At 42.1% G+C, this 27,984-nt stretch overlaps 1 protein-coding gene across 6 annotated transcripts; it reads right to left on the bottom strand.

Moving 5' to 3' along the window:
* Positions 1–476: 476 nt before the first annotated feature.
* flt1 (fms related receptor tyrosine kinase 1) lies at positions 477–27,730 on the bottom strand. 6 transcript variants are annotated; one of them, XM_088402158.1, is made up of 30 exons: positions 27,589–27,730; positions 26,003–26,105; positions 25,114–25,322; positions 22,596–22,720; positions 19,378–19,543; positions 19,158–19,294; positions 18,731–18,902; positions 18,549–18,666; positions 18,312–18,481; positions 17,479–17,626; positions 11,919–12,042; positions 11,735–11,843; positions 10,381–10,677; positions 7,911–8,057; positions 7,705–7,836; positions 7,523–7,629; positions 6,615–6,746; positions 6,150–6,258; positions 5,967–6,080; positions 5,240–5,319; positions 4,451–4,523; positions 4,238–4,329; positions 4,032–4,154; positions 2,940–3,051; positions 2,600–2,699; positions 2,439–2,535; positions 2,278–2,372; positions 2,088–2,163; positions 1,107–1,224; positions 477–617 (listed from the first exon to the last, which is right to left on the bottom strand). In XM_088402158.1, exons 1-29 carry the CDS (start codon positions 27,641–27,643, stop codon positions 1,132–1,134), a joined length of 3,615 nt encoding a protein of 1,204 aa, XP_088258284.1. In that variant the 5' UTR covers positions 27,644–27,730; the 3' UTR covers positions 477–617; positions 1,107–1,131. The 6 variants fall into 6 exon arrangements, with proteins under 6 accessions (XP_088258284.1, XP_088258283.1, XP_088258282.1 ...); XM_088402157.1 differs by having other exon boundaries at positions 477–620; XM_088402156.1 differs by lacking the exon at positions 477–617 and having other exon boundaries at positions 643–1,224.
* Positions 27,731–27,984: the final 254 nt, after the last annotated feature.

The following is a 27,984-nucleotide window of genomic DNA, read 5'->3' on the forward strand; positions in this document are numbered from 1 at the left end:
ACAGTCTATAGTAAGGCTTTTTTTCCACAAAAAACGACAGTCTATATGTAGTAAGGCTTTTTTTGCAAAAAACGACAGTCTATAGTAAGCCTTTTTTGCAAAAAAACGACAGTCTATAGTAAGGCTTTTTTTCCACAAAAAAACCACAGTCTATAGTAAGGCTTTTTTTCCACAAAAAAACCACAGTCTATAGTAAGGCTTTTTTTGCAAAAAAACCACAGTCTATAGTAAGGCTTTTTTTCCACAAAAAAACACAGTCTATAGTAAGGCTTTTTTTCCACAAAAAATGACAGTCTATATATAGTAAGCCTTTTTTTGCAAAAAAACGACAGTCTATAGTAAGCCTTTTTTGCAAAAAATCGACAGTCTATAGTAAGGTTTTTTTTCCACAAAAAACCACAGTCTATAGTAAGGCTTTTTTTCCACAAAAAACCACAGTCTATAGTAAGGCTTTTTTTTTTACAAAAAACGACAGTCTATATATAGTAAGGCTTTTTTTCGCAAAAAAACGACAGTCTCTAGTAAGGCTTTGGTCAGAAGACAGCCTTGTCTTCTTCTTCGCTTACGTCGGCCAACCCGTCGGGGACCTAACCCTTCTCCATGCAGAAATAGTCCATCTGCTTCAACAAATACACACTCAGACACTTTTTATACCATCATTTATACATTGACTTTTCTAAAACATCCTGAGATAACATATATTTATCCTTTACTATTTTTAGACATTGCAAAGACATTTTCTACTAGTATTTGAATTGTATCTATATTCTTCGCTTCATTACTACAACAATGCTAACAACGCAGCAAATACATCATCTCATCCAGCATAAAATATTAGTGCTAAAAAGAATTTTCATCCTTTTCTGCACAAAATGAGGTACCAATACAAATATTAACACTAATTGTTACACTTGGCTAGATTAATGCATTAAAAGTGTGTGTGTGTGAGGGGGGGCTTCATGAATCACTTGATTTTTTTTTGCATCCTCTAGATGGCGCTCTTAACAGCTAGTCTAGTGTTCTCCATTTCCATAGCATCCTTACACCATGTAGAGGAGCATCAAATATCATAAGTGCTTCACGAGGCTTCATTCTCCCATCATTACCCAATCACACTTGGATGGCCCGTTGCTATGGAGACATGGATCTTTCGTTCATGAAATCGTTCCTCCATGATAGACCTTCCATGTCCTCTGAAGGTAGCACCATGCCGCTGTCCCCCTCCTGAAACACACAGTGGGTACATTTCAATGTGTGTGCTGGAAAAATACAAATTATGGATATTTCTTTGATTTTTTTTTATGATATTATAAAAGAATCAATGGGAAAAAGAAAACGTTGAGCTGAAATTTCCAGCAGATGATTGAAACTTGTTCAATTTCAAAATGCAACGATTCGGACATTTCTACGTCCAAAATTTTTTGTGCACAAAAATAATCATTGTCCAAATATTGGACCATATAAAAGCATTATAATTACAATTTTAGAGATGCATTTTAAGAGGGTTTATTACATTGATTTTCCTGTGTTTTTCGCAAAATTCTGTAAGTCAAACTATGTCAGCAAACTGAAAATTCTTTATTGACTTGTGTTTCACCTCAAGACAGTAGGTGGCGGTAGAGACCAGTTAAATGGCTATGTCTTCAAGTGTCATCACACGTCGCAGACTACAAAGCATTGTTAATAGTTAATAATTTTAATCAAACTTACGTATGGATAGAACTGATGCTACTGAACAATTTGATTGGCTGAAGGGAAAAAATATTCATAAATAAGTTGAATTTTTACACCTTTAAAATTCGGGGAAAAATGCAATGTTTGTATAGTTTTCAGGCTGGTGTGTGCAGAAGGATTAAAACACATATTATTCACGTTTTCAAATTTTAAAATATTCCCTAGAATGATGAGTGACGATTGCGTAAAGCACAGAAGAATGAAGATCCTAAACCGCATCCTACTTGAGATCCAAATGAAAATAAGAGGGGAACACGTTCAACTGCGCTAACCCCATTCGCCTTTGTCCTGACTCAGATTGCGTTCTCCACCTTCAGTCTCTCTTATCGCTAAACCCGAAAGCGTTTGCTCACCTCGCATCCGCGCCGCTCATCCTCGCCGCGCATTTCCTCAAACGTGTCGGTGGCGACCGCCGCGGCATGCATGTAACTGCGCACACGCACGCCACTTTTCGGGATTTCTTTCGTTTATCGTCGATTTTGTGCGAGGCGAGTCAGGTCGGAAGCGCCGGCGTTTCCTCGCCGATTCATGAAAAATTCTTACCTTAAGTTGGTAACGGCGACGACGCTTTCTCGGAAGGTCTCGCCGCTCTTCCGAGGTTCCTCTTGGCGACCCGGCGGAACAGAATCTTTCCCGACCTGCCAATCCAAATGCGTTATGGCTCCTCTTTTGCGGCCAATCGTTTTGGATTTTATCTTCCGCACCGTGGACCGAAGCAGGTCTCCCAGGGTGTCGGCCAAGTCGGAGAAGGCGGGTCTCTGCGAAGGCTCCGCCTCCCAGCAGGCCAGCATGGTGCCATAACTAAACGCGTGCAAAATATATGGAACTGGACAAAACCAGATTGGACTCGACGCGTGTCCCTCACATGGCGGGCGTGCTGTACTCGGGCGCCCTCATGCGGGTTCCCGTCTTCAGTCTGCGGAAGAACTCCTCGTCGATGTGCAGGCCGGGATACGGCGATGCCCCTGCAGTACGGGAGTGGTATTACACCTCCCGAATGTACCGTAGTGCTTCGAACGGAAGCCATTTTGGAGTGAAATGTAGTATACTTTTTCCCGGAAGGGAAAAAACAGCGACCGGTTCCCGAAATGAACATGAACTCATTCAGTGCCAGGGACGTGTTTTGACGTTTTTTTAAGAATCCGGATTTAAAAATTCTAAGAATATTAATTTCCAGATACTTTAATACTTGAATTTGCTCTTACCCAAAGAGAAGATCTCCCAAAGCAGGACACCGAAGGCCCATACGTCACTCTGAGTGGTGAACACCTTGTCGAAGATGGACTCCGGAGACATCCACTTCAGAGGCAGCCGAGCCTAACAGCCAATCACAGCACAGCGTCGTCCATTTTTCTACATATACGTATATACATATACAATAATGCAGTGGTTCTCAACCACGTACCCCCTGCGGAATATATTTTCAGCCAAGTACCCCTAAAACACTTTAAAACTTCGTTTGTATCAGCCCACAAAAAAAAAACAATCAACCTAAAGTGTCCTCTCTTGGATTATTGAAAAAATCTGTTATCAAAAAGAAATAACTTCATTATTCATGAATATTTTTACACCAAAAAAATAATCACGATAAGGTGTCAGACCTGTTCTCAAATAAATAAATAAATATTTAGTCACAGAAAAATATTCAACATAATGCGTCCTATTTTGGGGTTACAGGAGAGATCTGTTCACAAAAATCAATAATTAATTCAATTATTCACAAATATTTCTCCCCCCAAAATATAATCAACATAACCAGGGACCTGCTCTGAAAAAATAAATAATTATAAATTAATATTTGTCCAGGGAAAAATATTCAACTTAAAGCGTCCTATTTTGGGGTTACAGGATCTGTTCAGAAAAATCAATAATGATTTAAATTATTCATAAATATTTCTCCCTCCAAAAAATAATCAACATAACCAGAGACCTGCTCTGAAAAAATAAATAATTATAAATCAATATTTGTCCAGGGAAAAATATTCAACTTAAAGCGTCCTTTTAGAGATGCGTTGACAAAAATAAATCAATAACTGACAGGTAACGAGAGGCGGCACGCGACAAGTTGGGTCCCACCATTCTAATATGAGGAAGAATTTGGCTATTTAAAATGAAATTGCATAAATATTGAAAACAAAATGGGTTTTATGAATGTATATTTTCCTGAGACAATTCATTCAATAATTATTTGTAAAATATTTTTGCATGTTTGTTTACCTGACGTTCCTTCAAGTACCCCCATTTGAGAACCACTGCAATCACACATGTAAAAAAAAAAAAAAAAAAAGCGTACTGACATCTCCCTTGGGTACATAGTCGGGGTCTTTGTAGATGTCCCTGGCCAGACCAAAATCACAAATCTTCACCACTTTGTTGTCGGACAGCAAAACGTTGCGGGCTGCCAGGTCTCGATGGATGCACTGAAGCGGGTTGCGTGATGGGAAAAAAAAAAAAAAAAAAGTGCGTCACTTGTTTCTCAAACTAAAAGCAAAGGCGCTCAGACCTTGCGGGACGCCAGGAAGTCCATTCCTCGCGCCACCTGGAAGCTGAAGGACACCAGATCCTCCAGGAAGATCGGAGCGTCTGATACGTCGTCTAATCAGAAATGAGAAATCAAATACAGGATTTATAGTTGCGTATATTTTACGTGCATGAAAATCAATACTTAAAAAAAAAAATAATAAAAATCCATGATGGAAGCAGTGGCTAAAATCACCTTCTGTGTTTGTGTCCTCATTCGTCACAGTGTGGACGTCACAATTCTGCTCGAAATATTTTCTTCTGCCCTTCTGGAGCACAAAACACACACACACACACACACACACACACACACATATATATATATATATATATATATATATATATAAAATTAGAAAATTAATAATAAATATATTAAAAAATATATGTACACACATATAAATATATAAATTATAATATATTATAATAATGTAATATTATACATTTATTTAATTTATTTTATTTCATTATTATTTAACTGTAAAATAAAAATTAAATAAACACACATTTAAATGTCCGCCCTTTGATTTTTTATTTACAAATGAATGCGAAAAACAAGTCATTATATTAAAATGTATATGGCATTTCTAAATACTGTACATTAAATTGGAAATAAAGCGTAGTTACATTGAGTTTTTTTTTTTTTTGTAACTCTAATTACATTCCAATGAACATGACTTAAATTTGCATTCACAATGACATAGATTTGAAATTAGCGGATAAAAAAAAATATTGAAATCATAAGTGAAACGACCAATTGTAAAAAATGTAAGAAATAAAGTAACACTGTTATTCAATTCAAATATGGGAAACCTGAAGCCATCCCATAATAACTTGGGACCTGGTGGGATTTTCTCTGCTCAATCAAGGTGCGTGTGTGTGTGTGTGTGTGTGTGCGTGTGTGTGTGTGCGTCATCTGATTTTGCCCTTTGTGCGGCACCACATAAGGCGGTGACAAACAAGGAGCGCAGATGTCCACCCGTCTCACCCCGAACACCTCCCGCTTGCTCTTGAGGAAGCTGGAGAGGTTTCCATGGCGACAGTACTCCACGATGACCATCAGCGGCCCTGCCACGCAATCACAACACGCGCCTCCAATCCAAATCCGACCCCAATCCACTCTTTTTTTTTTTACAGTGCAACAAATGTTTTGCCTGCCTTAATTGGACAAAAACGAAATGTGTCGAAATGGGACTGAGCCAGGTTTTGGAGTTCTATATTTAACCCCAAAAGTTGCTTTCAAATGAATAATCTACCAAACAAACACATTTTATGGCTTAGTTGGGCCAAACATAACCCAATTCGGCCTTGAATGGTTGGAAAACGTCGGATTAGAAGTTCTAACCCAATATTTGACCCAACAAAACAAAACAAACACAATCCAACTATTTTAAAAGTCAACTACGTATTGGATCTGTCCTTTTTGACCAAAAATAGTTCCAATTCGATTGTAGGACTTAGTTGGGTCCTACTAACCCGATTGTGGCTTGATACTTTTTACATCTGATACAATCTAATACAAATCTAAAACACGGGTCCGTTTCAACCAACTTTCCGAGTTGCGTCTGTAAAAAAAATGCCCCAAAATGAATAAATAATAATGTGATGAAAATTGGGAGCGTTTTCCATCCAACTCAAACAAAAAATGTGGACGTTTGGAGCCAAATGTTTGTTTTCCTTTCCCGCCCCAACATTTTTGGAGTAGCAAATGAAACCTCCTGGCTTGGTGCAAGCTCCCAGCAGGTTGACAACGTTGACGTGGTGTCCGACGTAGTTGAGCATTTTCAGTTCGCTCATCAGGGCTTTGTGCTCGCTGACTGTGGCGCCCTCTGGCGGACAGAGGTAGAATCGAAATCGCGCGGCGCAGACTCGACAGATCGAGAGCGCGTGTTCGGTACCTTTGAGCATCTTAACGGCCACGGTTCTGCTGCTGGAGACCCGGTCTATCCCAAAGGCAGAGGCCTGCAGGACCTTACCGAAGGCTCCGCGACCCAAATTCTTGCCTGGGTGGGAAATGAGACTTTTTAACGCCCTTTTCCATAGGAGACAGCTTCCTTGGCGGTTTGGGTTCTTCTGAAGTTCTTGGGAAGTAAGCGACCGATAAGACAAGACTCGGTAGCTCAACAGAAGATTTGAGCGAGCGCCGGGCTGATTAGCGTCAGTAAACGCCCAAGCCGAAGACAATACAGGCTCTGATTAATGGAATTAGCGTCCCTCCCAAGGATGATTTGATAAGAAGCTATGAGAAAGTCGCAATATCTGGGAGGCCATCTTAATACATCCTCTGCTTACATTCCCGCCAGAAAACAAAGCGGAGCAAATCGGACGTTCGGTTCGGCCGAGCGGGATGGTAACGTGCCGAGTTTGAGGCGCTCTCGGGGGAACTCCCATCGCTCGGGATCGTAGAGCAGCCGCCGGCGCCGCTCGTCCGCGGGGACGCCGCCGGGCTCCGGCGTGATGGACGGGTACTCGGCTTTGCGCTCCGAGACGCCGGGCTGCACGGGATGGAGATCGGGTTAGGGTTAGTCACACAAAAGGAACATTTGGTTCTGTTTCTACGCTGATGCATCAAAATTAGATATCTGACCATAATATTTTTTTTTAATGATTATTTATTTATTTTATAATATTTAAAAAAAAATCAATTTGATATAAATAATAATAAAACAAAATTATTATATAATTACACTATAATTATATAATATAATTTACTTATCTTTTTTTTAAATTAAAATATAAACAACATCCTGATGATTTTTTAAATAAATAAAGAATAATAGTATGATTATAATACGTGGTGTTTTATAATGAATATAAATAACGACATCATTACATGACATGGTAGAAATCAGCTAAATAATAATATCCTTATGATACATGGTAGTTTTTTTTAAATAGATAAAAATAACAATATTAATGTCCTTACAGTACATTGTCATTTTATACGTGGTAGTTTTTTTGATTACAAATCAAATAATGTATGTTTTTAAATAGATATAAATAACAATATTAATGTCCTTACAGTCCATTGACATTTTTTAAGTAAATACTAATGATAAAAAATAATAATATCCTTACAATAGGCGGTGATAAAAAAAAAAAAAAAAAATCAACAAATACCTTATGCATGGTTTTTATATTTAATATGTACAGGGATATAGATAACGGCTTACTATGCACACGTGGTTGTTTTCGCCGAAAAAAATAACAGCTAACGATCCGTGACGGTGATGTCGCGCATTTCTCGGTTTCTTTGACGTCGTCTCCTCACCTGCCGCAGCTTTCGAATGAGGAGCGTCAGGAGGAGCCAAAGGAAGGTGGCCACCACGCAGGTGCACGCCAGAGTAGGAATCTCCACGGACGGCATTTCCGACGCATCTGATTCCGACGCGTTCGTTTTTGCAACTGGACGCAAACTTGCCCTGTATTCAAACGGAAACACCGAATGCTTACCGTTGACCCAAATGTAGGCGGAGCTTTCCGCAGAACCCCTTTGGTTGGTGGCCTGGCACGTGTACAAGCCCTGGTCGTCCACCGTGATGCGCTCGATGAGGAGGGAGCCGTCCTTCGGGGATGTGGAGATACCTGCGAAGATGGCGCAGAAGTCAATAAAAACACATCAGAAGGTAAGTTTGTTTTGTTTTTTTGTTTTTTTTTACCGGATCCCGCCGCAAGCGCGTGCTCATCCTTGTACCAGGTGACAGTCGGAGGCGGGACGCCCTCGCTGGGACAGCGGAGGGTCACCGAGCTGCTGACGTTGACTGTGCGATCTGTCAAATTGTTTAGCAGCACCGGAGGCTCCAGGGCTGATCACAAAAACAGACTCAGAGTGAGACATGAGACTTTCAAAGCAGGTTTTTCCTGAATTCTGGACACTTTCCAACGCTAATCTGAGCCTAAAAATCAGTAAAACTGTTGCCAGTCGTCATGGTTGAGAAAACAAGAGCAAGCCGCATCCTAAAAACTACCTGTGTTCAAAAGTCCTGAAAGAAAAGTCTGAGTCAAGTCTTGAGTCTTTACAGAGCGAGTCTTAGTCGAGTTGCAAGTCCCGAAAGCCCCAGACCAAGTCAAGTCCTTTATGCCACATTGAGTAACATTATAAAATGTTATTTATAATTCAGTGTATATTTCAGCGAGTCTAGTCAGCCCCGATGTTAGAGAAAATGAGAGAAATCCACATCAGAGACACTCGCAATGTTCACAAGTCCCAAAAGAAGAGTCTGAGCCAAATCTCGAGTCTTAGCTGGGCGAGTCTTAGTCGAGTTGCAATTCCCGAAACGCAAGTCTTTCACGAGCTCCAGACCTAGTCAAATCCTTAGAAACATTGCACAGCATGATTTATTCAGGATATATTTTGGCGAGTCTAGTCAGCCTTCATGGTTGAGAAAATGACAGCAAGCCGCATCAGAGTCATTCGTAATATTCGCCAGTCCTGAAAAAAAGAGTCTCAGTCACGTCTCGAGTCTTTACGAGACGAGCCGAGTTGCAAGGCCAACGTAGCAAGTTAAGTCTCTAAAAAGTGCCAGTCCAAATCGCGAGCCCCCATCTCGGAAAATAAAAGCTAAAACGGGTTCAACCCTTGTTTTGGTCTCACCCTGACAAACTTTCCAACGCTAACCCAAACAGAGCACAAGTACCAAAGGCCAATTCAAGTCTCAAGTCCAAAATATTTACGTTTTAAGTCAAGACTCGAGTCCCTGACCAACAGTCCGTCAAATTTAGTAATATTGTAAAACATTAAAAGGAAGCTGCATCCCAGAGTCAAGAGTCCGAGTCTCGAGTCTTTACTGGATGAGTCTTTGATCAACCAAATCATTATTCTTCAGTGCCGCGGTACTTGTAATGCGTAATTACACGTTCGTGCAGCCACTAGGGGGCAGTATAGCCAGGTTTTACCCATGGCCATAAATCCATACATAAATGAGATCACTTTTTGGTTCAATCCGGGTGTTATTTTGAGGGGATAGAGAAAGACGTCACGCTTCCTTTTCCTGCTAATATACTCAACTCGATGAAACCTTCAATCGTGCGTACGCAGCAGTATATTAAAAAAAAAAAAATCTGATCGCATGGGAACTATTTTAGCCGCAGCGACACCTCGGTCCCATTTCGAACTCGGTCACCCCGAAAGACACTTTGCGTTTTTTTTCGGGAAGCGGCCTAATTGTTTTCTCGTCGCCGAGCGCAGCCATCCCCCGAGCGGGGGTCCCGCCAGGAAGTGGACGTGTCGGCCGCTGATTGTCGGAGCGAGCGGCGCTCGGCAGACATGAAGCAAAGTCACTTAAGCCGGGCCGCTGATTGTTGTTTCCCCGATCTTCCTCCGCGGACAACAATTGATGATTGTCCGAGCGGGGGCCCGACAGCGTCCGATTGGCCGATTGTTCCCGCGGCCCGGCGCGGGGGCCTGTAAATGTGGCATTGTGGGAAGTGCCATTGTGTGCTCTTCCTCCGGGCCGGGGCCCATTCCCACGTGAAAGAGGTGCCGAGCAAAGGCAGGGCGGGGCCCCAGGAAGCCGAGGGGACCCGATTCCCAAACAGCCGCGACTCCCTGAGACCGCGTGTTTGTTTGTTTGCGGCGTACGCGCACAAAGACATCAGGATGTCCAGAAATAAGGCTGCGCCGTTTCGGTTCCTCAAGGTACGCGGCTCATGGGAGAAATTTTTTTTTTTTTTTTTTAAAGGCGCTGGATCTGGGGGTGTAACGAGTCCTCGAAACGGAAAAAGAAAAAACTTGGGGCGTTTATTTCCTGTTTATTTAGTGCGCGCCGTCAGGAAAGCGTCAAGCTAACCGCAGCGTCAAGTGATGAAGGGCCACTTCAAAATAAAACCTACTTTCATTTCCGAGGAAATACCAATAGCGTGCCGCGGCCCAACGACTGACTGGACTCATCGCCGACGTGGTCCTCAAATCACAGAATCATTTGCCAAGTATGCTCATTAACTCATCCAATCCCAAAGACGTATTTTTACGTTTTTTCAAGAGTTTACTATCGACATTCTATCCCAGGGACTTATATTTTTTTATTACAAGTGTTCAGTACCTAAAACAATTCATTACTTCGGATTACTTTAGTAAATAACGGACGCGGACACCATTCCTACTGATAACTTTTTTACGAAGCGACTCACCCGAAACCCTCACCTGCGCCACCAGGCGGGCCTCGTGCCCGGTGACGCGGCGGCGAGCGGCGCACACGTAGGCGCCCGAGTCCCGGGCGCTCAGGTTGCTCAGCGACAGCCGCAGGGAGCGCGAGAACTCCCCCGTGGTCGGGTGCCCGCGCAGGGCCCCGCCCCCTCCGCCGGGAGGGTGGAGGCGGCGCCACGACAGGCTGGCGTACAGGTGCTTGTTGGCGCTGCAGGTGAGGCGCAGATCCCCGCCTTCTCTGGGCTCTTCTTCCTGGCTCACGGCGAAGCCTCCTGGAACATCTGACGAAATTTTGCAACTTTGGTACGGTATACTTCATCTCATTCGCTAGTTGCTAACGACCATGCGCATCTATGTAAAACAAAAGCATAGAATATGTAAAGGAGTCACAAAAACATAACTTAGCGATACGTTGTCTCATGTTCCAATTCGTTTGCTCTTAATTTGAAAGGACAAACGTAGTACATAAAATATTTATTTGTGACGAAATCGCAAATTCTACAGGGGAGAGAGAAAAACCCAAGAAGCGGTGGAGGTTCATTTGTACTATTTTTCTACTCTTTATTCTACTATTTTTACGTTTTTCACAATTTCCTACCAAATTCATCGATTTGAAGAGCGCAATGCGGGGCAAAACTGAATATTAAGATGCAAAAGTTTTTTTCTCAAAAAGGGATCCGCTGGGATACCTGTTAGCTACATTAATCTCTAAGCTACGCTAGCCATTTGAACTCCTGAGAACAACTTGTTGAAACGCGCTGCTTTCAATGCATTTTAGCTAACGTAGCATGTGCTTTATGACATATAATTCAAAGTAGTCGAATTATCGTCATTCAAGCCATTAACCGTGAAAAAGAAAGCAGCGTTTGCAGAGCGACGCCATTGGCGAAAGCCTCGGCTTTACCCACCCGGAAGTACGCGACGTCACATCGCCGTGTCCTCGCCGCCATTTTGGATCGCCTTTTGATGTCGCCACGGACAATTGCGGCCGGCGCGAAGACGGCGAGAAAAGCTCGTACTATTTACTTTAGCCCTTTGAAACTTCCCGTGGAAACGGCTCGAGCGCTTCCTGACGGCGGATTGTGTTTATCTTTCCCGAACACCCCGAGGCCTCCCGAAATAAAGTCGAGCCGCCAGTCCGAGGAAGTACGGCGTTTGGGTCGGTGGGGGACGACGAATCCCATGAGTTCCTGTGGGTTTTTTTAGTTCCTGTTTCGCTCTCTTTCAGGTTTTCAGCAATACAGAGTTCGTCTTAATGAGAGTTTGATTTCCCATGATTGCACCGCACTAATTCTGCCTAGCAACAAGTGACTGTTGTTTTGATTCTGTTATGGTTACCTGTGACATAGAAGTAGATGTCCAAGTGGTCCATTCCCACAGAATTGGAGGCCACGCAACGAAAGACACCCGACACCAGAGCTCGGGCCACCGTCACCACGCCCACCGTCTAACGAACAACACGGGCACATTAGTTATGCGGCAAAGTCAACGATTGTTATTCCAGTAGCGTGTCATCTTCCACCTTGGTCTTCCCCTGAAGAACTTCCTTTCTGCGGGTCACGCTCAGGATGTGGTTGTGTTCGGACGCGGCGGGGAGCCCCTCGCTTACGGGCGTCCACGCCGAGGAGGATGTCGGAGCGCTGCACCTTCAATGAGGAAGACCAGGAGGACCACACTCAGCTGTGTTCACATCATTCACCAGCTGTGCATACATATATATATGGATACAAATATACGTGTATATATATATATATATATATATATATATATATATATATATATATATATATATATATTCCCTCAACTACTACTATCTTGCTAGCTAGCTACCAGCCAAACTAGCTTGCTAGCTATCACTATCTTAGCTAGCTATATTTCTGGCATTTTAGTGAACTCTTTTATAGCGCTTGCTTGCTATCTTAGCTCGCTGTTGACTTTAGCAAGCTCGCTATCTTATTGCTCTCAGCTAGCTTTTTAGTGAACATTCTTAGCTAGCCTGCTTGCTATTTAGCTAGCTCACAAGCTATATTTGCTGTTGATTTTAGCTAGCTTGCTATCTTATCGCTCTCTCTCGCTACCTACCTAGCCACCCACCTACCGATCTCAATTTTAGCTAGCTATATTGCTGGAATTTTAATGAAATCTTTTAGCTAGGTTGCAAGCTGTCTTTGCTGTGAATTTCAGTCAGCTTTTCAGCGAACATTCTTAGCTAGCTTGCTTGTATTTAGCTAGCTCACAAGCTATAGTTGCTGTTGACTTTACCTAGCTCGCTAGCTTATCGCTCTCTCCCACTACCTACCTAGCTACCATCACTTTTTTAGCTAGCTATAATGCTGGCATTTAGGTGACATTTCTTGCTATCTTAGCTTGATTTCCGCTATCTATCTATCTATCTATCTATCAAGATGGAGCATTAACAGGTTGTTAGATCGATCTATCTATGCTTTCTTTCTGTCTTTGAGGTGTGTTCCAGGCTTTTTCCCTGATTGCTCTTCCTCTCGGGATGTTCATTGTGTGCATGTCCCACCCTGTGCGTGATGCACTCTCTCATACACACGCGCACACACACACATACGTCACAGCACTCACTCGAAAATGGAAATAGAAGTGTGAGATGTGGCGATAAAGTTTTGTTAGTCACACAGAGACGAGCGGACGCACAACAATCACTCGGCGGCATGTCGGTGTGCGTGTGCATGTTCACTGACTAACTACACCTAGCTGTTCCTGTCCAAGGCCCGAAATAACCACGCAGACGTTTAAAACAAATGTAAGCAAAGTTTAATGCAAAACAAATACAACAACGGATACAAACAATTGCGAAACAATTTGGTCTTAACAGAGTCATACAAATACTGTCATTTCGGGTCATACGTAAGTTAGTCGTATAAAATTATTAAATATTAGCTTCATATATTACTCAGAGAACATCTTTATACAAGGGGGAGATCACATTGGGAGACACCCATAGAATGGGATAGGGACACACAATCGCTCGCACGCACGCAAACATGTCAAGTGTATGAAGGACAATTAGGGCCAGGTGGCTGGGAACATAATATAAAGTCAAAATATTAGACTTTTGGTACATGACATCGCATATGCATACACATATATACATATACACATATGTTGAAAACAACATGTTGAAAAACATATTTATCGATGTACATCTACATCAATAAATATACACGTGTTTACACACACAAATCTGTGTATATACAGTACATACTGTATATCTACATATATAGATGTATACACTTATATTCATAATACATACATAAATGTTTATACAAACATACATGCAAATCTACATACTGTATATTTGTAAGTACGTACATACATACCTATATGTATGTATATATGGAACATATACTGTATGTACATGTATATGTACATACATATAAATGTATGTAAGTATATATATATATATATATATATATATATATATATATATATATATATATATATGTATGGGAATATATGTACTATGTAAGTATGCAAATATATACGTATGAGCATGTATGTTCTGTACATATATGTTTATAAGTACATGCATGCATACATACATGCATATATGCTTACACATATACAACCTGTATAAATGCATTTATAGCTATATACGCACATACATAAATCTACGTACAGTATATACATATACAATATACAAACGTATATACAGTACATACGGTATACATAGTGACATTTTGATTCTAAAAATTGACTAAAAATGTACTTTTGGCCCTGATCATCCTTCACGCAAATGTTTTGGCCACACAAACATCAGGGAACAGCGACACCTTTGACACTCTCTCGGCGCACTTCCTACATAGTAGGCGTCAGTCAGTCTTTTTTTTTTTTTATTAACAGAGAACTATGAAACCTTGTGTCCACTCACTCTTCTCTTCTTTGGCTTTTTTGCTGGAGGAAAAATGGTAAAGAAAAAAAAAAAAACAGTAAAAACTCACAGCTTTTGAGGAGTGTGTGTGTGTGGGGGGGGCGAGACGGGACTGGGTGTTAGGTCAGGGCTCGGGGGGTGGGGGGCACGCACCCGTGATAGTACCACTCACAAAAAAGCAAAGCTAGATGCGGCTGGTGGATGGAAAGCATGGACGAAATAAATAAATAGTGAAGCAGGAATCCTCATATATATACATATGCATTTATGTATGCATACATATATAGATATCTATTTGTTTCTGTGTGATTTTTGCTGGAGCTCCACTGCTCAGCAGTGTCGCAAGTCCAGTCCTGGAAAAGCCGGCCGGTGGTGGGAAGGTGTCGGTGTGTGAGGGGAGGGGGGAGGAGAAGGGAGGGGAGGGGAGGGGAGGGGAGGGGAGGGGGGCGTCTCAAGAATAGATCAAGTCTTCGGGAAGCGGCCCTGTGCCACGTTTGAAGACGAAGGGGACAATCACGCTGCTGGGAAGCGTCTCGCGTCGGGAGAGGAAGCCAAACAACGAGAGGAAAAGCGCTCTGATTTTGGCACAGGAAGCCCAGCGCGCCTCCTGCCCGGGCCTGATAAGAAGCGCCGCCATTCCCATGGACGCTTACGAGCGGGGACCCCCCCGGCCCCCAAAGAGACCGGCTCCCTCCGTCAAGCTTGCGCTGCAGCCGGGCTGCGGAGAACAAGTTGAGGCCCAGTCAGGACGCGGCACAACACAAGCACAACACAGTCACCCGCACCTGCCCGATCGCTATTCGCCGACATCTCCGAACGAGTCGCCCGAGTGGGCTCACTATTTGGCAGGGCCGTCCGTACATTAGTTCCGCATACGTACAATTAGCAAATAGTTGAGAATAATGTTTCGAAATCCCCCAAAATCCTCTATTAATTTTTCACGAGGGTGAGCTCACTATTTGGCAGCACTTTGACGAGTTTCTGCAGTGGATTCATTCTAAATGGTTCCTTAAAAATAAGTTTACACATCTTGAACTCACTGACTGCAAATGACGGTTATAGATGTCACTGGTAGTGAAGGAGTTAATTCTGCACGTCACGGGTGTATATCGAAGAATAAATATACAGTACTTGCAGTAAATCACTATTTACAATGGTCAACTATTCTATAAAAGAACATCTCTCGCAATGACTGACAATGACGTAATTTTCACTGTTTGGCAGTGAATGAGTTAAGTTTCAAATTGTAGGCTCACTACTTGGCAGAGAACAGCCACAGTTTCTACAAAGGTAAAATTATAAATAAAATAGCTTATGTTTCGAAGCCCTTCGAAATCACTGATCAACTTTTACAAATGTAAGCTCACTATTTGGCAAGACCTGACATGACTTTTTTTCCCCATTTAATTATTGAAAACGTTACTAACTCAGCAGAATTCAACGTTCTCATGATAAAGGTTTCATAAAAAAGTTCTTAATAATGTTACAAACTTCTTAGGAATCCATAATTAACCGTGATGAGTATCGGCTCACTATTTTGCAAGACATTACAGTGTTTGAGCAACGGTAGCGTTAAAGATTTCTTTATCTTTATACAAATATGAATTCAAACCAAATTTCTCAACGCTTTAGTAAAAACACGCTAGCAAAACTTAGCAACGTAGCAAAAGTAGCTAAAACCCTGTATTTTTTGAGCACAAATGGTGGGGCAACGCATGTAGACAGACGAAAAATCTGATCTAAATCAAGGCGCCAGCGAGTAAGGTATGAAAATGAATGGTCTCCGGCACACGTGAGAAACTATTTCAACGCTTTTGGAAATCCTTTCCGGACGCTCACGGAAAGGGGTCGTTGGGGTCAAAGTTTGAGTATGTGGATGATGTCACGGGCGTCGATGCTCTCAGGTAACACTTAACCTCTGCGGCCGGCTCGCGAGCTACACAATACGTTTTTGACCCCTACACAAGCACTCGGGCTCTTCTTGCCAAGTGTGTGTGTGTGAGTGTGTGTGTGTGTGTGTCAGACATAAGAAAAAGCATCAGAGGATGTGGTGTGCAATCACAATAATAAACAGGCCTCTCACCCTGCGTCCTACGCAGGAAATTCATTAAATCATCCGCGTTTGATTTGGAAGGCAACAAACCGTGCCTGAGAGCACGAAACTGCCCTCGATTCATGTGTGTGTGTGTGTGTGTGTGTGTGTTTTCCTCTCTGTCCTTTCAAGTCTCACATATTCTGTGTGTCTGTGAATGCACCACGCACACTCGCACACTTTGCATTCAACGTATGGATGGAAAAGCAAGGGAGAAAAAGTTGTCACACAATGAAACGCGCACACACGCAAGTTCACACACGGACACACAAAAAAAAACACACACACGGAAAATGTGACATATTCACACACATGAAAGGCCTCAAAGGCATCTGTTCTGGTTACAAGAAGGAAACCGTGTCTGGACACACGCTGAAATAGACAAAACATATCTTGTTTACACAATCACACAATGCGCACACTCGCACAAACACACACACACTCACCCAAAAAAAAAATCGACGTTTGAATGAGATGAAAGATGCAAGATAAAGAAATCACAATTTGGGATGGAAAAAAAAAATCCACCTTAAAAGTCATTGCAAAAAAAGGAAAAAAAATCCACCTGAAATTTTACAGTGGAAATAAATCCACCTTAAAACACAGCCTTAAGAATCATTACTTTTGGTTTGTTTGTTTTTTTAGATTTGAGGATAAACGTTAAAGTACTAAAAATAAGAACACTTCAAAAGTTGATTTGAGATGAAAAAAATCCATCTTAATAAAACTAATCCAAAAATTCTATTAAAATAAATCCACTCAGTTTAAAATGTAAAAATCATTGCTACACACACACACACACAAATATATATATATATATATATATATATATACACACCTTAAAAGTCACAATGTTGATTTTAGTCATAGAAAAATCCACATTTAAAAGATTATATCTACCTGAAAAAAATGTTAAAATAAATACACCTGAAGAGTCAACTAAATTGAAAGGTAAAAAAAATACTAATCCACCTCTGAATTTCTGAAACTTTAAAAAAAAAAAAAGCCACCTTAAAAGGCTGCCCACTACAATCTAGTTCAAAGGTGAGGATAAGCATAGAAGACAGGACGACTCACGTCCTTGGTACTCACAGGCCTTTGGGCGGACACGGGTGCCACAGCCAGTGGACGTGGGGCGCGGGGACGCCGCGGGACGTGCAGTGCAAAGACTGCCGGCTCCCCCGGGGCACGGGGCCCGGCTCCTGCAACGACACCGCTTTCTCGCCGATCTGGGGGCCCGCTGGGACACACAAATGCACAGACACATTTTGAAATCACGCGCCCCTTTTCTCGGTGCACCCCGATGGCCAAAAAAAAAAAAAAAACACATTCAAACAATGAATTTTTGATCATGTTAGAGCAGATTTATGATTTTTTTTTTTTAACCCCTTTAACATCCGGGATTGGCACAGCACTAAAATAAAAGCCTTTTGGATACCTTTACGCAAACAGACTTGGCGCACCCCCATTTCTGGAACAAGCTATGATAAAACATCAAACGATGAATTTTGGATAGTTTTAGAGCAGAAGTCTCTTTATTTTTAGGTGGCGCACCCCTTTCAACATACAATGCTGGCGCACCTCCTGTATCCAGCATTTACCGTTAAAATGAAATCGGATATTTCTAGGGAATATTTCTCAAAAATGTTTAAGCCATGGGCCCCCCTTCAATATTCTAACAGTCTTAGCACACCCCCTTTCCTTGTACAGGGTATGACAAAACATGAAAAAAAACACGCATTTGAGGTACTTTATCAAACGTTTTGATCCATTTGCTCATTCAACATCCTTCAACACCCCCTTCACTCAAGTCAGTCAGTTTTCTCCAAATATTTGAGATACACACAATATTTATTTATGTTATCAACGGTATTAACGGTGCATTAACGGCCCCAGCAAAGACGTGATCATCTTTAACGCCTTACCGTTGACCGCCAGTATCAAGGTGAGGTTCTGGTAGAGCCCGTGCTCCTGGATGCGTACTCGCACGGTATATTTGCCGGCATCCTCCTCCGCCACGTCGCGGATGACCAGCGAATGGCCGTCCAGGTGATACCGGGAGCACCGCTCCGCGGCCACCGTGCCGTCCTTCAACCTGGTGGAAGGACGCGGGACTTTAACACGTCTGATCACTTGTTTATTTTTTCATTCTGACATCTTACCAGATGACTTCGGGCGCAGGGAACGCTCGGAGTTTGGGCGAAATTCGGTAGGATTTTTGACCCGCTTGGGCTTCCATGACGGACCCTCGTCTGGGCTTCAATCGGATGAAGGGACGATCTGAAGAGACGCCGCGGGAAAATGTCCAACCGGAACGCGCTAGTGAAACGGCGTCCGGACTTACCGTAAACGGTAACGGCGACTTTCTGCTGTTTGGTTTTGTTGCCGCTGCTGACGCGACACGTGTAGAGGCCGCGGTCGGTGCGCCGTAGCTTGGGGATGGTCAGGATGTTGTAGAACAACATGTGCGTCCTGTGCTTCAGCAGACGCTTGGACGTGGAGCCGCTGTTGCTCGTCTGCGGAGAGAGAAACGTCCTGAAAGACGGCGGCTTTGTACGAGCTTCGGAATTCGACCGAATTGGTTGCTTCGGGCCCATTTCTTTGACTTTTTTTTTTTTTTTTTTTTTTACAAGCATGGGAATTTCCCCAAAAGCCTCATTCCTACCAAAATGGCCGACATCCTCTTCAATTTCAGCTACGGGTTCTCGAGACTTTTTAGGACCAAAATTTGCAGTCGGTTTTGAGCTAATTTGAGGTTTTCTTCGGCGTACCTTTCCAGGGTAGTCCCAGGAGATGTTGACCCTGGTGTTGAGTTCTCCGGTGGCGGTGCAGTTGAGCACCAGCCTCTCTCCCTTTAAAGCTCGCACCGGACCGCTGCTGTTCAGATACACGTCCAAGATGTTACTCACTACGAGCAAGCACAGGAAGGAGGAGACACGTGACTTTTCAGAATAAAAGAAAAGCGTCCTCGTGGTTTCCCAGTCGGCGTACCTGGCCTGTGCACGAAGTATATGCGGGACTTGTGCGCCACGCCGTCGACGAGGGCCTGGCAGAAGAAGAGGCCGATGTAGTAGAAGGTGGGAGTGCGGATGGTGAAGCCCCGCCTACTGCTCCACACGATGTTCCTCTGGTCAGGGCTTAAACTGTGGTTGGGGAACTGTGGGGAAAATTCCAGATTTCAATCCATCAATATTTGTTCATTTATTATTTAAATTAAAAAAATTATTATTATTATATGTGGATATAAATATATATTATATAAGTGGATTTCATTGATTTCTGATGTTTTTCTTTACGATTACGCTAAATACGGGTGAAAATGACCTGTGTATAATACCTATTGACACTTGGGGATAATTCAACACAGATCCAGGTCATAATGAGCCATAAATATTGCTGATTTCCCTTTGAAAATCACAAGATTTATCGGTTACAAGGGCCATACATACAAAAAAAAAAAAAAAAAAGGCAATTTTGGGTCAGGTTGACTGATATTATTGCTGTGTTAAACTGACCGGCAAATATTACTGAGACTTCTCTGCCTTCTGATAGGTCAAAATGTAGTTTCAAGGTCAGAATGTACTTTACAGCGCCCCCTGTGGCTTGGAGGGGTGGGGGATTCAAATCTATTCCTGAAGTGGACACAAAATGACCTGCGGTGTTTTTGGATTTCAATTCCAAAATAAATCCTGAGAGGAAAACCTCCGCGCTGATAAATCCCGGCGCGGTCCGGCTTCTTGTCATCTCGCCGAAATCCTTGCGTAACCCTTGTTGTGTTCTCCGAGGCCGCGGCGAGGAAATGTTTATCCGCCCTCTCTCGGGGGAGCATGTAGGAGCAAGGTGACCCTTTGGCGAAGATTCCTTCGTCGGCCCTCTTACCTAACGTGGGCCCGCCAAGGTGGGGAAGAAGACGCCGAAGGGCGTCCGAAACGTCCAAGGAGTCAGGCCATGGGAAACGTGACTCCGGGTCCATCTTCGCACATCCTGTTACTACAGGATATGAGGATGGAATGGATTCGGGGAGGGAGGGAGGGGGGCGTCACTTTCACAGCCTTAGCGCAAAGTGAGTGGGGGGGCCTCAAGGGTATTGTTGGATTGAGCAGGCTTAAAAAAAAAAAAAAAAAAAAAAGAAAAAAGAAAGCCTTCCAGGAAAAAAACACTCCAGAGGCCTGTGACAGTCAGTGGATGAAGGGAAGGATGGGAGCTAATTTTAGAAGGGTTCCCTTTGTGGTTACAAGCATTTCGGAGGAGTACAAACACATTTTGTACTGTACAAACTGTCTTTGAATGGCGCACGTAATTCTTCTTTGTCGTTTGGTGCCTTTTCCGGACAGTATTTTCTGATTGGCAAGTGGAAGTTAAGGGTGATAAAGCACCAGCTGTTACTTGGCAAGCGCTCCAATGTGCAAATACTTTGGTGTGGATACAGTTCTTTTTTTTTTTTTAAAACGCATCTGTATATACTAGCTACAGTATACGGCATATATATGGTGTGTAAACACAAGACAACACTTGCAACTGAAACATTGTTTTTTTTTTTACTTAAAAGACGAAAGCGCAGAAATGACTTTAACCTTTCCTCTTTGAAGTATATTAGAAAACGTTTGGCATCGCATTTTATTGGCAAGCTGTCTTTGAAGTAAATGCAACAATTACAGTAGTGACAAGTTGATTATAGTGTGTAGTACAAAGTGTGTATATATATATATATATATATATATATATATATATATATATATATATATAGGTATGTATAAGGCTAGATTATCTATTTTAGAGGATATATAATATATATATATATATATATATATATATATATATATATATATATATATATATATATATATATATATAGGTATGTATAAGGCTAGATTATCTATTTTAGAGGATATATAATATATATATATATATATATTTAAATACACATACACATATTAGGGTGTATAAGGGTATGGTATATATATATATATATATATATATATATATATATATATATATACACACACACACACACACACACACACACACACACACACACACACACACACACACACACACACACACACACTACACGTTGCCGTCACGCAAAATTCACCAGAGGAAAGCCTCCGGATGCGGAATTCGTGTCGTGTTTGTGGAAGTTATTTTTAGAACGATTCCCCCAGTAGTGGTGGATTTATCCATTGAGCAATCCCATGACAAACATGCGGAGGAATTTTTAACCGAATACAATTCCTATTAAAGCAAAGCGGAACTCCGGGATTTCTCATCTTCCATCAAAATTTCCGGTTTAAACGCTCTTCCTTTTTTATTTGAATTCATCGCGGCGATTGTTGCGCTGAAAGCAAATGAGCGATGGCAATATTCTATTTCGGTGCCTCATTCATGACATTTATCATAAAGCTTTGTGGGCTTTCTGCTTGTTTGACAAATTCTCCCCGATTTAGTCATCGGATAAGTTGCGTGACAAAGGCGGCGGCTTCGGCGGGCCAAAAGCAGCTAGTCGGGCTTCCTCTTGACAGCTGTTTTAAGCATCACGGCCAAAAAAGTTGGCGGCGGCGAGCGCGACTACGAGCGAGGCGCTGGGAAGTCAGGCTGGCCGGGGGCCAACGGGGCACTAACGTCCTGTCTCCAGCCGGCTTCAAAACAAAACAAAAAAAGATCGGAAAAAGCTTGTTAAGAAATAGAAAAAAAAGGAGGATGATCGCTTGGGGCATTTTTGATGCCGTTTGACAAGCTTGATTTACGCCGCGGTAAACTTCCTGTGTCATTTCGGCCGAGCTTTTTTTTTGCGGGCTCAAAAAAAACAACTTTCACGCAATGCTAAGACATTCATTGAAAACCTAAAATTAGCGTCTGATATCTGGTCAATTCTGCTCCCATTTGCTAGCCAACAGACACAATTTTATGTGTATTTTTCAATGTCTTTTGAAAATGCTAAATTTGGCCTCTTCAAACCAAAATGGCCGACTTCCTGTGTCTTTTCGGGCATGGTTTCAAGAGACTTTTTTATTGGTCTATTTCTGATACACAAGTCTACCAATTTTCATGTTGTTCAGTGAAACTTTTTTTTTAATGCAAAGTAACATTTGATCCGTAAATTGTTCATTAAAACACTCTTTCCCGCCATTTTGTGGCGACACGGTGATTAAAACCAATTTTTTCAAAATCTAGCATCAGATATTAGTGGAACGAGACAAACAACTTACCTTGACCAGGGTGCTGGTGACGTTGGGGTGGTTGACCCTGCAGGGGATGACCAGCGGCTGCTTCTCCTTCATGTACAAAACATCGGGGCTCATTTCCGAATTGTCCACAAATGGCTGCCGACTGTCTGAAAGCCAAACACTGGCGATCAGGGACACAAATGGCATGCGGTGGGAAATACATGTACAATTATGTATCTATGCATTTAAAAAAGGGGTTCCTCAGGGCTCTATGCCAAGCCCGCTCTCTGTTCACTTGTTTATGTGCTGTGCCGTCGGTGTCTCATCCAGCTCAGCAGAAGCCCGATAATAATCTTTATCGTTTCAATGAGGTGTTTTTGCGGTCGGAAATATTAAAAACTTGCATAGCAGGCCTTGAGGACCGGGTTCGGACGCACCTCTGCTCGAAATATTTTACTCTGAAACTCTGAAGATGGATCGTGTGACAACTGTTTTATTTCTGAAAATTGCTTCACTAAGGACAAAAACGACAGAAAACAAAAGGCGTACATTATTTTACAAAGGAGTTGCTATAACTCAATTTAGCAATGCATACGTCCATGTTCCAATCAATTTGCTCTTGGTTTGAAAAGAAAACTATATAGTTCCTGTCAGAGCACTAAAAAGCATTACATTCCATTTGTGATACTTGCAGAAACCCAGTGAGAGTCTCACGTGCCTTCGCGTACCTCATTTGAGAATAAAGGGGACTTATATTTGTAACATTAACCATAAACACGCTAGCCACGCTAATCATTAGCATTTCGGTGGCGCTTCCCGCGGAGCTAGTAGGAGTATTCTTAACAAACGATTCAGTTTATTTGTACTCTGTTGGTGGCTGCTTCCACTATTGTGTAGTCTGCAGCCCCCCCCACCATTGATGGCTAATGGCCGCCCAGTGTCCACAATAAAGACGCAAATTGTTGGTAGGCAATCATTGCGTCGCATTGTTTGTGTATTCGCTGCTGTTATTCAAGGAAAGCTTATCTCCGAACGCCCCCCGAAACAAAAGTACCCCAAGGACCGGCCCACCGAGCTGGGCTTCCTTCTGCTGCCGCTTTGATTCGGGGCCTAATGGACGCGGAGACCTGAGCGGTGGACAACAAACCCCTCACGCACACACTCCACAAAAGGGGCAGCGATGCTCTCCGGGGGCAAGGGAGGGGTCAACAGTGGCAGACTTTGTGCCTCCTCTTTACTTTGGCGGCGACCTTCATCTTATCCTCTCACACACGCATACACACGCACGAACGCATACCTTGCCCCCCCCCCCCACCCTCCTCACAACCCCTGGCCTCCTCCCTTCAAGCACAGGATGCTGGAGCGGGGCAGATAAGGCCGATGCCCCGCATGGGAAACTCTGCCCAGGCTTGAGCCTTTCAACAGCTGGCCCATTACACTCCAAAAAAGGACTTTTATTTATATACAAATAGGAATCGAAATATAAATCGGAGGAGCGAAAGGTGCTGAAACGGCGCTTCAAGTGTTTAGAGATCATCGGCGCTACTGTTTTTAGCACTTCCTGTTTAAAAGACTCCCGCTGTTGCAGCGGAGATTGGACTGAGCCGTTTTTAGAAATAAATGTAAAAGTCGTACATTTTGAACACATTTTAATTGGAACAAATAAAAAATGTATTTTTGTATTTGTATTTTTCAGGGCTGCAGCTATCAAATATTTGGATATTTGAATATCCTACTCATGTAAAAAATGTGTTTTTGATGGCACTCATTCAGTGCCATGGACAACAACTCTCATCTTTTACAATAGTAATAACAATAACAAATCGTAAAATTCTTGTCAAATATGTTTTTTTTATGGAGAGGAACTGACACCCTTGACTAATGCTTACCTAATTTTATCCAATTGAGCACTGTAGTAATAACTGTGACCATTGGATGGCAGTGTTTCCACACTTGCAAAATACATCACAATGATAATGAATGAAAATGCAATTTTTGCCAGTGAAAATGGCACATTCGAAAAAACCTGATTTCTTCAAAAAAATGATAGTTTTGTCACCTATATTAAACTGCCTTTCAAATGTAATAGGGCTGCTCTCATAGTTAGATCTAGTCGCGCTGTGAGCATCTCGTGCTGTTTGCCGCTGCTAGCCGCTAACGTTGGAGTCGCCGCTGACCACTGAAAACAGCTGCCATATAATACATTATCAGCATAAAAAAACTTCTTTAGACATACTAAATTAACAATTAATAAGTAAACTTTCACGACTACATAATGTTGTCAAAATCGGAGATAGTCGAGCCCCTTTTTCTTTAATTAAACTTACTCAATCTATTTGGTTAAATACAATACAAAACTTTCAAAGCAAATATGATCGCAGATTAGCATTAGCATACTAGCGATAGCGTCTGAAATGCAGCACATGCATGAATTGTAAATGAGATAAAAACTCGCTACACCAGTTGACAACACATTTCATTTAGAAGTCCGCCCTGGGTGTTATGCTAACATTTGCGTGAACCTCGAAACCGCCCAAAAAATACGCAAGTGTCTTCTTACCTGCAACGTAGACATAAACCGACGCCTGCCGCTGCGCTTGGTGTCGGTAGCGGCACAGGAAGGAACCCGTGTGGCTTGGCTGGACGCCACCTAGCAGCGTCACGCGACTGCAGTGCAGCCACTGCGACTTGCCGCAGCGAGAATCCTTCACGCGGATCCGGTCTTGAGGGAGGCCGGGCGGGAAGGACCACGAAAGCTCCCAGCGCCCCCTGGAAGACAAAGAAAAATTATACTCGGGAACGCCTACGATCTTCAGGGCTAACACACAATGCGGCGCTCCAAGAACAGGCTAACATAACTAAAGCTAACACATGCATCTATTCTTTATCCTCCACAAAAACATTACTGCAAGTTACTCAGCATTCCTGTCTTCCTAATATATATATATATATATATATATATATATATATATATATATGTGTGTGTGTGTGTGTGTGTGTGTGTGTATGAGTATAGTTACATTACCTGATGTATAATCCATAATGTGATATATTTTGCTCAAGTTTTTGTGTTCGACTAGCCACCATAGAAAAGGTTATGACGTCAACGCTCTTCGTTAGCCCAATTATGGAGATTTGTATTGTTCATTAGCATTTAGCCAAAGAAAAAAAAATGAAAGCTACGGCTTCAGAGTCTACGTACAGTGTTATGAGTTTAGTTTTATTAATATATTATAGTTTCTGTACCACGTATTTTGCAATTTTTTATTGTTATGTTCCACTTGTGATTTGTTTCAGCGATGAAGACGTTTTCGCTAAACGACGACGTAAAATGTTACCTCGTTTATTGAGGGAATCTGTAAAGGAGATTAAACTTTTTTGTTTTGTTCCCATTACTGTAGATTGTTTCTTTTGTTTAAAAAATAATAATAATAAGGGTGAATCGTGACCTGCAGTTGAGTTCCAGGGTCTGGTTAAGCTCCAGGACCAGCTGCCCGCGCGACCCCTCCAGCACCGGCACGGCGTATTTGCCTTTGACCTCCTCGTCTGCACCTGCACCACACATGGACAATTTCAGGCAGGCAGCAGCAGGGGCAACCCCGAACATCTTCCCGCCGAATGACACCTGACAGGAAGTGTTATGAAAAGAGCCAATAGCGAATGGCAAACGTTCATTGTCCGCATGATTGCTCCCCGCGGATATCTCATTCACAACTCACACTTCCGATCGCGCTTCCTTCTGTTTCACATCGGGTGACGTAACTCTTCGTGTAAAAGACAATTTCAATTTCAAGACAAAAATGCCCTGTCATTTTATTGGCACATTCCAATATTTACATGATCCAATTAAAAGAACAACAACATGGCAACTACGGAATTTGAAATTATAAACAAAAATAATGCGATGAACATTAAGGTATGCATAAAATAAAATATACAGGATTTGCACTGCATAATCTTGATGAGTGATGATTTAAATAAGAAAATTAAGTCGAGCTTTCAACAATGAATCAAGGAATTCTGAGTAAATATCAATCAAAAACGGAGCTAATGTAATGGACGTTAAGACATGCATTTATTTTTGACCCAAGATCACAATTTTTAGAAGTTATTGAAAAGTGCTAACCACACATCTAAAAACCAATAAATATTTCAAAATCACAACAGTAAAATTAGGATATCATTTAAAGAACATGTAAAAATACACTGCATAGTAATGTTTCAAACATTAAACGTACATATATATCTTTTTTTTCCATCACTGAGATACTTTTAGAAAAATGTTTGAAAATAATAATTGTGATAAAGCTATTTGACAAAACATTGTTAACATATACCAAGGATTAAGTTAAAATATACATTTTTATGCAAGCAAATAAGCGTTTGCTTGTTTTTTGCGAGAGCGTTATGTTTCTAAAAATACTGAGTAATCAAAAGCAAAGTAGACATAAAATTTTGTTTTGTTTGTTTTCATTTTTTAGTGTTTCATTTTTAAAAGAAAATGGAATAAAAATACGTCTTTTTGTCTTGTCAGAAAAACGTCAATAAAAATAGGTAGGTTATCCTGCAATAAAGGTCGTATGTATAAAATCCACTCAAATTACTTCGAATATTTTTTTCCCCTTTCCTTAGTTTGTATATTGTTAAAAGAAATACATCATTATTGTCTGGAAATAGAAATCCACTCATATTTTTTCTTGTGTGTTTCTGTGTTGAAAAAAACAACATATCATCGGTATTTCTTTGACTGTTCCGATTTAAAGGGAAAAAAGCAAGCCTGCACTAGAAAACATTAACATTAAACCTGCACTAGAAAACATTAGGGTCATAAACGAAACTTTGCAAGAGTGAAGCTGCAACACCCGAACCGCGATGCTGCGAGGGAACACCGTATATGTGTAAATGTAAAGAAATGATCTATGATGATGCTTAAACGCGAAACACTGGCTGCAAATAATTTGATGCGATTTAGACCTTTGTCGAAGCATTTGTCTTACGAAATTCGTAGCACGAATTAGTCGAGTTGCGGACTCACCTTTGGCAAAGAGCGAGTACAATCCACAAAGCAGAAAGGTGAGCAGAAAGTTCATGGTGTTCGTCCAAGCACCGATGAAGAACGAGTTATAATCCCTTTGGCTGTGGACGAAGATGACGAAGAAGAAGAAATGACAATTTTTTTTTTTTTTTTTTTTGGGGGGGGGGGGGACTCTTGCGCTAGGCGTTGCAGCGGCTGGGCCTTTTATAGAGTTCCCACAGTGGGGGCCACCGGATGGCGGGCTTCCGTGACGCGCGCGCGTCCCGGCACACCCTCGCCGGGCCGGCCAAGCGGACCCACCCATCCAGCCCTCAAATCCACTCCAGTCCCGTCTCGGCTTCCTTCAAGTACCCCGAACTGCGGAATAAATCAATTTGACTGACTGCAACGCAATAA

Source organism: Hippichthys cyanospilos, chromosome 19 (assembly GCF_059441005.1).
Source record: "Hippichthys cyanospilos isolate Australia breed blue-spotted pipefish chromosome 19, RoL_Hcya_1.0, whole genome shotgun sequence".
NCBI lineage: Eukaryota > Metazoa > Chordata > Actinopteri > Syngnathiformes > Syngnathidae > Hippichthys > Hippichthys cyanospilos.

Excerpts from the sequence above, each read along its gene's own strand:
- flt1 (XM_088402158.1), bottom strand. The coding sequence starts at position 27,643 with ATGAACTTTCTGCTCACCTTTCTGCTTTGTGGATTGTACTCGCTCTTT. Across the intron at positions 8,058-10,380 it reads GGCGCAGGTGAGGGTTTCGG|CCCTGGAGCCTCCGGTGCTG; the intron begins GTGAGTCGCTTC and ends TTTTGTGATCAG. Across the intron at positions 7,837-7,910 it reads CGCGCTTGCGGCGGGATCCG|GTATCTCCACATCCCCGAAG; the intron begins GTAAAAAAAAAC and ends CCATCTTCGCAG.